Genomic DNA, 10,716 nt, shown 5'->3' on the forward strand with positions numbered 1-10,716 from the left:
TCCAGTTATTATCCGCTCTGCTTTAAATCTGACAAAGAAATATGGTCAAGGATATGGGAAAAGCATTGTCCGATCCAGTCCGATCCGATCCGTTTGCATCCTTATTCCCCCGTTATCTAAGCATGGATATATAAGAGGATAATACACTTGGTAAATGATTATATGGGTATTCAGTCAAAAAAATGGTTATATTCGCTCATATGTATCTCTTTCAAACATTTTATAAAAGATAGAAGTGGAGAATTATGCTTTGAAATAATAGCACAACTTTGCGTTAGCTATATGATTGAACTGGCCCTGACTTCAATGAGCGGAACAAATATTGTGATAGAAACGCATGCTGCCTAAATATGGAGGTGGGCAAGCCATTTGGGAGATACGACATGGCATTACACTCTAGTCATACTTTCTTATTGAATTGTTTGGGTCTTTACCTAAAGATGTCTTGGCTCTCTGGCTAATCAATTCAATTCGATACTCAAGTAATTTGAGAAAAAGAATGCAAACCTCAATTCCCACCATCTCCCTACTCACAACTTTTATAGAGAACTTAAAATACATTAAAAAGCCTATAAATAAGGAGTACGGCGTTTTGGGTCATGAGCGACATGGCGCTCGGTATCCCAATCGTTCGGTGGAGCATGGGGATCTGGGCCAAATTTATTTAGCCAGACAATACGGACTTGAATACATCGAGTTTCAACAGTGTTGTTGTATGCAGCTGGCCCAGGCTCATCACGTGAACAGATGTGCGAATATTTGCTTTGGTTTTGAAGTGGCCCAGGTGGATGGTTGGCAGTCAACTGTTGCGCACCTATTTCTTAGTATGGGCCCATGTAATACATGCAGAACAGTTAACAACGGCTCTAAATAAATTCTCAAGAAAAGAAAACTACGGCTCTAAAAAGAGATAATTAACTATTTTTGCGCATTAAGAGATAATTAAGTATGTTCCTGAAATTCACTAAAAAAGACACAGCCCCATAAAGAAAAAAAATTACTACACCGACAGGCAAATGTTTATTGATGATGGTTTACGGGGCGGTCTCTCTGGTAATCCTATCTCCTCCCCTGATTTTTCTTGATGTGTCCTTTGTGATTTTCAACCGGCCAACCCCATCATTTCACATCAGCCCATAATTCCAATCTATAAATATTTGCGTATAACTGTAGCATTATTGCTTAAAAGAATGATGATTAAGTACGATGGTGGAAACACTGAACTTTTTTTTTCTGGTGGCTCAAAACACTAGGAAGGCTTCTTTTCTCTTTGTTAGTTTTTTTCATTATTTTTCATCATTCCTTGTTTTCCCATTTTCTTTACATATGTTTTCTTTTGAAATTCATTTTCTTTTCTTTTCTTTTTCTATGCAGTGATTGAACATTGTTTTTTTTTCTAAGTTTGCTTATACGGATCTTTGGTTGTCCTTCATTTCATGCATGGCCAGATAATTTGTTTGGGGCAATATGCCATGATGTGGTACTTAATCGTGAAAAAAAAGCTCCGTATTAATTTTGAAATTTCATAATGTGCCCATTTTGATTTACTGGGGTCAATTTGTGGTGTTATCATTTGAATCATGGAGGACATTGAAGTGAAGTGTACTTTTTGATTGCCAAACTGACCGATAAGAATGTCTTCATCTGGAGAATATATAACAGCCCTAGTTGCTTTAGTAAAAAAAATCCTATCAATTACTAAAAATCATGGGCAGAACATTAGTAAATAGTGTCAGGAAGATCTATGCCCTTGATTACATTAATATTCATAACATTGAAGGTTTATGCAGTTGACATCATGCTAAGTACAGGATATTGCCTTTGGAGGCGGAGCTCGATTTTGAAAAAATTAAATTTCGTCAATTTTCATATTTTCTATGTTTTAAAAAATTCTGAAATACAGATATACATGGAGGCAGAACACACATGTGTGTAAATTTTCAGGTCAAAATACGTTGAAATGAGGGCTATGCAAAAAAAGACAAATCTGGGGATTTTTAACACATGATACTATTCATCCTCGCAAGCATGAATTTATCTTTTTTGTACAGGTCGCATTTCAACGTATTTCATCTTGAAATTTTACATACATACACATAACATCCTTGTTTACTTGCACAAACTTTTTCAGACTTTTTTGAAACCAAAAAGTTTGAAATTTGATTTTTTTTAAAGGCCTCTATGAAGGCCAAGAGCCAAACGTCCATTCTCGCTAAGTACGCACTAATAAATTAGATAGACATAAATTAGTCAAGACTGAACAAACCCCTGTCCAGCATCTTTTCTAGCCCATCAGTTGGACACCTCAACCCGTGCCATTTATGTCTCTTACCGACCTGCTATGGTGGGAATACGGTCCATATACTTCGATGAGACGCGCACAGGGCAAAAATCACGAGCCAATGTGATGGCCGTGATTCCGAGCTACATGGTGCTCGGGCACCAAAGAGGATTTCCGATAAATAAGATGGATTTAAAAAAATTCCACCGGAAGGGTAGTGGTTTATGCGTAAGCACTAACACTAGCTTGCAAGAGAAGTAAAACAGCGGCATTGAAAAAGTATGGCACTTGGAAGGGCACTAGATTTGATGCCACTTGTCAATGGGTACAAAGGCTTGACTTGGTTGCCCTGTGTAGCAACGTGGTCAGCAAGCTTTTGCATCACTCAAAAAGCACTTCTTTTCAAAGTTGTTGGTGCATAGTGGCGAAAAGCTATTGTGTTTTTATATCGGATCTATGCTTGCTAGGTGGCATGTCGTGACGTGGTATAATTTTTGACGGAGACATCTTCAATTCGCGTAAAATGTGTCTTATTGTATTGGATTAGACAGTGAGACTCTCCAAGTATTCATAGTTCACAAGCTAAGCTTAGTATAGATGGTTAGATTTCTAATGATGTAATCAATCAATCTGGGTTTAAGTTTTAGATTTGATATGAATGCTTGTATATTTGTTGAATTTGACTTTTCAGCAGTATTCTTTCAGTGATATGATGTATTTGTCGACTGCGACATGGTTTGCGACGACTTCGTTAATCTCAATATACGTGAGCTCGATCTCTCAAAGGTATTCACAATTCTTCTTTCGTTTGTGGTGCGGTAAATACCTCGAGAGGCCTAAAATTAATAAAAACAAAGCAAATGATTGGACGAAATGAAATATGTGCGGTCTCTTGTCAACGTTTTTTCAAGGACCTCTCATCAACGTCGTACCAAATGTTTGAGTCGGAGAGCATGAGATCGTTGTATCATCAATAGGCCCATTTCTCATGATCTCATAGATATTTGCTGATAGAACTTGAGCGTACGCTATGCCACTTGATTGCATTATGGAGGATCTTGTCATTAACTTTGATTGGGATGCCGCTCAAAAGGCGAGTAGGTGCATGCCCAAATAATGGAGGCAAGTGACAGCAAGATTCTTACGCCGACCAACGGGAGGTGGCCACGTCAGACCCAGCTGCTCCACGTAGGCACCCGACGTGGCAGACCTCCGCCCCGCTGCATGGACCACCCGCGCCGATCGATGCACCGAATTCCCCCGGATGCCGCCAGCGTGGCACCTGCGGACGGCATCGCGGGCGCCGGCCCAGCAATACTTATCGACAAACAAACGGCCCACGTCTCGCCACGTCACCCCCTCGATGCGTTCTTATCCCCACGATCCGTCCGACGGGCCCTGCCACTCTCCACTCCCCCTCGTCAAAGTCTCAAACCCCCTCGCCTCCCACCTCACTCGCCACTAGCGGAGGCCAACCCCCTCCTCCCGCCGGTTCCTACAAATTCTCGCCGCCCCGCCGGTTCCACCTGCGATTGACGCGCTTCCACTCCTGTTCTTGGAGCCGCTGATTCGGAGCTGGGTCGTTTGATCGGCTTTAGAGTTGACCGGAGAAGGGAGGAGTTGCTCTGTTTCTTGGCTAATTTCGGCGGGCGGCGATGCCGGACTCCGACAACGACTCCGGCGGGCCGAGCAACGCGGACTTCTCGTCGCCCAAGGAGCAGGACAGGTTCCTGCCGATCGCGAACGTGAGCCGGATCATGAAGAAGGCGCTGCCGGCCAACGCCAAGATCTCGAAGGACGCCAAGGAGACGGTGCAGGAGTGCGTGTCCGAGTTCATCTCCTTCATCACCGGCGAGGCCTCCGACAAGTGCCAGCGCGAGAAGCGCAAGACCATCAACGGCGACGACCTGCTGTGGGCCATGACCACGCTCGGCTTCGAGGACTACATGGAGCCGCTCAAGCTCTACCTGCACAAGTTCCGCGAGCTGGAGGGCGAGAAGGCCGTCGGCGCCGGCGGCGTTGGCGCGTTACCCTCCCCCGGCGGCTCCGGCTCGCAGCAGAGGGAGTCGACGCCAAGGAACAATGGCGGAGGCGGTGAGGCCGGCGGCTACGGCGGCATGTACGGCGGCCCCGGGGCAGGGGGAGGCGGCGGCGGCGGCATGTTCATGATGATGGGGCAGCCCATGTACGGGTCCCCGCCGGCGGCAGGGTACCAACATCCGCAGCATCACCACCAGATGATGACGGGAGGGCAAGGCGGGTATGGCTACGGCGACGCCGGCGCCGGCGGCGGGTCTTCGTCGTCCTCACCGTTCGGCAAGCAAGACAGGGCATGACCTACCCTGCTTGCACGAGCTTGTTCGTTGGCGTGTCTGTTTTACTGGTAACCGGAGTTGCCAACGGCCAGCCGCCAGGCCAGTTAATCTCCACAGTACTACTCCTTTTTTGTGTTCTGAATGTGGTTTAAGTCAGTCGATTTTATTCCAAATTAGCAGCACCAGCGCGACTAGTTGCATCTAGCCCGCTACTGTAAAATGGGCTACTGACAAGGTGCATTTACATACAAAAATTAATGGCAAGTGCATTTTGACAGTGTAGTACTGACGATCGAGCATGTTCTGTGGTCACACGAATGCGCATACATACTCTGGCTGGGCAGTGGTACTGCCTGATTGGTACTTTTCCGTGGAGATAATTTGGAATATCGGGGTGTCGGCATGGATAATCCTTGGATGAGGAGACTTATTCCGAATACCGGGTCTTCTGAGCGCTAGTGTACTGCTAAGATGTCAGAGTGGTTAACACTGTACGTATTAGGAAATGAAACACTGAAGGGAACTGAAGAAACACCAACATTCTTCAGTTAACTGATGGAAACGCGGGACTAAATCTGAATCCTTCGTTTCCAAAGCCTCCAGCCTCCAAGGTTGACACGTGGGCACAAGCCGCGCATAAACAAGGCCATTAAACAAATATCGTGAGATGGCACGTCATCAACGGGCAGCTAAACGACAGGCACAAACTGCTGGCCTGTGATGAGTTACCAACCCACCCTGAATTAATTTAATTTAATTTAATTCAAAAGAGGCTAGCTAGATAGTGTAAAGTTTATGCAGGCTGAGCAGGCTCTAAAACGTCATTGTTTATCCGGATGAGTGAGCAGTTAGTTGCACTTAGCTTTCAGTCACAGAGCCACAGGCGGCAAGAAAGGGCGAAATTAATAAAGGAGAAAAGGCAAGGAAGATAAGGATGGATGGACGGACGGATGGATAGCACTTGGGGTTTACTGCCCTGAGGTGGAAGTTTCCACTGGCCTTTTGGGAGCAGCGGCGAGTGAGGCTGGATTCCATTGGCCAGGGAAAGATCTCACTGCTAATTGGACGACAGGTACGTGCATTGGCACCATCTGCGGCAGCAGCTTCTTCTTCTTCTTCTTCTTCTTCTTCTTCTTCTTCTTCTTCTTCTTCTTCTTCGTCCGTGCAGAGAGGTCCGGGCCACCTCGATTTTGCCCTTTGCATGAGGAGAAGAAGCGTGCTAAAGGGCTGGTTCTGTTTGACATTTCTCATTATTGAGGTCGCTGTCCACTCACTCGCTCGCTCTTGGCGAGGAGACACATGTTGCTGGGGAGATCGGAGGTGAGATATTCTTGGCCGTGTGGTAAAAGCGAGAAAAGAGAGAATCGCTTGGTGCAAAGGGGGGCGAGATACACATGGAAGTGGAAAAGTATGCCGTGCGCGCGCTTTGGCATCGGAACATGCCAATTTGTTATGAGAGGATATGTGCAGAATTTTAGGCGTGGATTCAGACAGCGATGCTAATTTGGTGTTGTGCGTGCAGCAGTCTAGACAGATGTTGCTTCTCCTACCCTCCCACGTCAGGCCAACTCCACCGCACGATCCCAAACGGACGTCTGGATTAGCCGGATTCTGTCCGTTTGGGGTGTCGATGGGTTCGCCCGTGTCCGGTTTTGTCAGATGGGTCGTGCGTGCGCGCACCGCGCGGCCGCACCCTAAATCGTGTCCATGGTGGACGTAAATAAAAATATATAGAAATAACTAAAAAAGTAAGTAAACGCATTTAAAAAACATAAAACATATATAGGGGTCGGACACAAAACGGCCCAGTTTCCACGGCCACTTAAAAGGCCCAGTTTCATAATTAACATATAAAAACAAAATAAAAAACTCCCCCCGCGCGCTCCTGCCGCGCCCGTCGGTGCCGTGGCCGTCGCCGTCTTCACTGGCTGCCGCTGCCGTCGTCGTCGCTGACGAGGTCGACGTAGGCCGGCGGCTTCCACAGGTGGGCCGGAGGTGCGTGGTGGACGGGGGCGGGCTGGATGGCCGGAGGTGTCTGCACCACCTCCTCCCGTGGCGACGCCTCCCGCTCCGGTGAGCGCGGCAGAGTGGGGCACCAGTTCACGCCCACGCCGGCGGCCATCTCCGGAGCAGTGTAGGACCAGCCCCACCCCTGGCCCAGCAGCTGCTGGAACACGACCGGCGGGTCCTCCTCCATCGCCTGCAGCTCCGGGAAGGCGACGTCCTCGGCGGCAGAGAGCGCCATGGCCTCCTCCAGGCCGTTCCACTGCCGCTCGTCGTGCGTGTTCATGGAGTCGTCCATGACACGCTGCAGGAGACGGGCCTCCTCCTCCGCTGTCATGCGAGGAGGTGGAGGGGGCGACGGAGACGGCGAAGGCGACGACGTGGGTGTCAGGCCACGCACCCGCGTACGCCCGCGCGCCTCTGCACATGGCCTCCGCGGCCCCGAAACGGTGCCGACGAAGTACGACGCGCGCCACGTGTCGTGCTCGTCCTGGAGCCATGTGTCCCACAGCGGGGAGTCGGGGGCATACCTATGGTCGTAGTACAGGTCGTCGGGGAGGAGGCGGCGGCGCGCGATCTCATCGCGCCGGGCACGGCCGGTCGGCGGCACTGGCGGGATGGGGACCCGGTCCACAGAGAGGTGCCATCCGTTGGGGAGGTGGGCGTCGCTCCACGGGACCGGCGTCCTCGTCTCCTAGTACCTCCGGCACACGTCCGCGCAGATGTACTGCCGATCGCGGTAGCCGGCGGGCCTAGGGGCAATGGTGAAGGGGGCCGGCGCGGGGGCTCGACGGGAGGAGCGCGGCGGTGACGCGGGGGCTCGACGGGAGGAGCATGGCGGTGACGCGTTTTGCTCCTCCTTCACGGATACGCGGCAGCTGCCCGAGGAGGGGCCGGACTCGCGGTCGTGCTTCCCCTTGCGGCCGTAGTTCCAAAGGCCCATGGCTGCGGCCGGCCGGCGAGTTCAAGGACGGGGAGTGGCTAGGGTTTCTAGGGTGTCGGCTTTCGAGGGGGCAGAGAGGGGCCAGAGTGGGAAGTGAGGACGACGACCGGTTCACGGGTCCCCATTTAAGAAGGACGACGACCTTTCACTGGGCCGATGACAGGTGGGGTCTGCCACCCGTGCGCAGATGTTGGCGGCCGGGAGGTAGGTGGCCGCCCCGCCACACGGCCAGACGCGGACGAGCAGCGCGTCTGTTCGGTGTCCGCGGCGACCCAACCCCGACGCAAAGATGCGCTTGAAATGGGTCGGCCCGGACACAAAACGGACCAGATAGGTCCGGGCCGTCGCGCGCTAGGCCGCCTCGTTTGTCCGTTTTACCCCAAACGGACGGGGGCCGGACAGGATGGGATCGCGCGGTGGAGTTGGCCTCAGTGAAGACAATACTTACAATTGACACTTACACTGATGAATCTCCACAGTCTATACTCCAAGGGTTGGGCGCGCTTTGCTGCGCCATTTGTCGTTGGATTTTTATAAAAAAAGTTACTCACCCCGTTTCAAAATATAATATGTATTTGTTTTTTGAAAAGTCAAATCTTTTTAAGTCTGACCAAATTTATAAAGAAATATATCAATATCAATAATATGAAATCGGTATCATTAGATTCATCATGAAGTGGATTTTCATATATTATTTATTTGGTATGTGGATGTCGATATTTTTGGTTCTGAACTTGGTAAAATTAAAGAAATTTTAATTTTTCAAAATTAATACACCTTATATTATGGTACTCGCGGAATATTTGGTTTGGTGAGTGGGGGAGATGATGGAGTGTTTTATTTATATATATATAATTTGGTGTTTTGGTAGGCCTTTCACGGTGTGATTCTATGTTATCTCCTCATCGAGGTCCTCCCGGGAGTCTTCCAATCTCGTTTTCCCCATCACCGGTCCACCGAAGCATGAGAGCTACCGGGACCGGTGTGCCTGCCGTGGGAAGGAGAGGATGAGGGTGGTCGAGGCGCGCCTCGCTGCTGGAATGGCGGCGGCGGAGGTGGCTGGTGCAGCAGCTGAAGAAAATATGCCCTAGAGCCAATAATAAAGTTATTATTTATTTCCTTATGTCATGATAAATGTTTATTATTCATGCTAGAATTGTATTAACCGGAAACATAATATATGTGTGAATACATAGACAAACAATATGTCACTAGTATGCCTCTACTTGACTAGCTCGTTGATCAAAGATGGTTAAGTTTCCTAACCATAGCCAAAGAGTTGTCATTTGATTAATGAGATCACATCATTAGGAGAATTATGTGATTGACTTGACCCATTTCGTTAGCTTAGCACACGATCGTTTAGTATGATGCTATTGCTTTCTTCATGACTTATACATGTTCCTATGACTATGAGATTATGCAACTCCCGTTTACCGGAGGAACACTTTGTGTGCTACCAAACGTCACAACGTAACTGGGTGATTATAAAGGTGCTCTACAGGTGTCTCCAAAGGTACTTGTTGGGTTGGCGTATTTCGAGATTAGGATTTCTCACTCCGATTGTCGGAGAGGTATCTCTGGGCCCTCTCGGTAATGCACATCACTTAAGCCTTGCAAGCATGGCAACTAATGAGTTAGTTGCGGGATGATGTATTACGGAATGAGTAAAGAGACTTGCCAGTAACGAGATTGAAACTAGGTATTGAGATACCGACGATCGAATCTCGGGCAAGTAACATACCGATGACAAAGGGAACAACGTATGTTGTTATGCGGTCTGACCGATAAAGATCTTCGTAGAATATGTGGGAGCCAATATGAACATCCAGGTTCCGCTATTGGTTATTGACCGGAGACGTGTCTCGGTCATGTCTACATAGTTCTCGAACCCGTAGGGTCCGCACGCTTAACGTTTCGATGACCGTTATATTATGAGTTTATATGTTTTGATGTACCGAAGGTTGTTCGGAGTCCCGGATATGATCACGGACATGACGAGGAGTCTTGAAATGGTCGAGACATGAAGATTGATATATTGGATGTCTGTGTTTGGATATCAGAAGTGTTCCGAATGAAATCGGGATTTCACCGGAGTACCGGGAGGTTACCAGAACTCCCCGGGGACTTAATGGGCCTTAGTGGGCCTTGGTGGAAAGAGAGGAGAGGCGGCCAGGGCATGGGCTGCGCCCCCTCCCACCTAGTCCGAATAGGACAAGGAGAGGGGGCGCCCCCCCCCCTTCCTTCTTCTCCTCCACCTCTTTCCCCTCTCTCTCCTACTCCAACAAGGAAAAGGGGGGAGTCCTACTCCCGGTAGGAGTAGGACTCCTCCTGGCGCCCCCCTCTCTAGGCCAGCCGCACCCCCCTTGCTCCTTTATATACGGGGGCAGGGGGCACCCCATAGACACAACAATTGATCGTTTGATCTTTTAGCCGTATGCGGTGCCCCCCTCCACCATAGTCCACCATGATAATACTGTAGCGGTGCTTAGGCGAAACCCTGCGTCGGTAGAACATCATCATCGTCACCACGCCGTCGTGCTGACGAAACTCTCCCTCAACACTCGGCTGGATCGGAGTTCGAGGGACGTCATCGGGCTGAACGAGTGCTGAACTCGGAGGTGTCGTACGTTCGGTGCTTGATTGGTCGGATCATGAAGACGTACGACTACATCAACCGCATTGTGCTAACGCTTCCGCTTTCGGTCTACGAGGGTACGTGGACAACACTCTCCCCTCGTTGCTATGCATCACCATGATCTTGTGTGTGTGTAGGAATTTTTTTGAAATTACTACGTTCCCCAACAGTGGCATCCGAGCCTGGTTTTATGCGTAGATGTCATATGCACGAGTAGAACACAAGTGAGTTGTGGGAGATATAAGTCATACTGCTTACCAGCATGTCATACTTTGGTTCGGCAGTATTGTTGGATGAAGCGGCCCGGACCGACATTACGCGTACGCTTACGCGAGACTGGTTTTACCGACGTGCTTTGCACACAGGTGGCTGGCGGGTGTCAGTTTCTCCAACTTTAGTTGAACCGAGTGTGGCTACGCCCGGTCCTTGCGAAGGTTAAAACAGCACCAACTTGACAAACTATCGTTGTGGTTTTGATGCGTAGGTAAGAACGGTTCTTGCTAAGCCCGTAGCAGCCACGTAAAACTTGCAACAA

The 10,716-nt window shown here is 49.3% G+C and overlaps 1 protein-coding gene across 1 annotated transcript; it reads left to right on the plus strand.

The window, feature by feature from the left end:
- The first annotated feature begins 3,698 nt into the window (after positions 1-3,698).
- Positions 3,699-4,881, plus strand: LOC123187995 (nuclear transcription factor Y subunit B-10). The gene has a single exon (XM_044600023.1). The coding sequence runs from the start codon at positions 3,937-3,939 to the stop codon at positions 4,615-4,617; it is 681 nt and encodes a 226-aa protein (XP_044455958.1). The 5' UTR covers positions 3,699-3,936; the 3' UTR covers positions 4,618-4,881.
- Positions 4,882-10,716: the final 5,835 nt, after the last annotated feature.

This window comes from Triticum aestivum, chromosome 2A (assembly GCF_018294505.1).
Source record: "Triticum aestivum cultivar Chinese Spring chromosome 2A, IWGSC CS RefSeq v2.1, whole genome shotgun sequence".
Lineage (NCBI taxonomy): Eukaryota > Viridiplantae > Streptophyta > Magnoliopsida > Poales > Poaceae > Triticum > Triticum aestivum.

Coding starts and splice junctions, on each gene's coding strand:
- LOC123187995 (XM_044600023.1), top strand. CDS start 3,937: ATGCCGGACTCCGACAACGACTCCGGCGGGCCGAGCAACGCGGACTTC.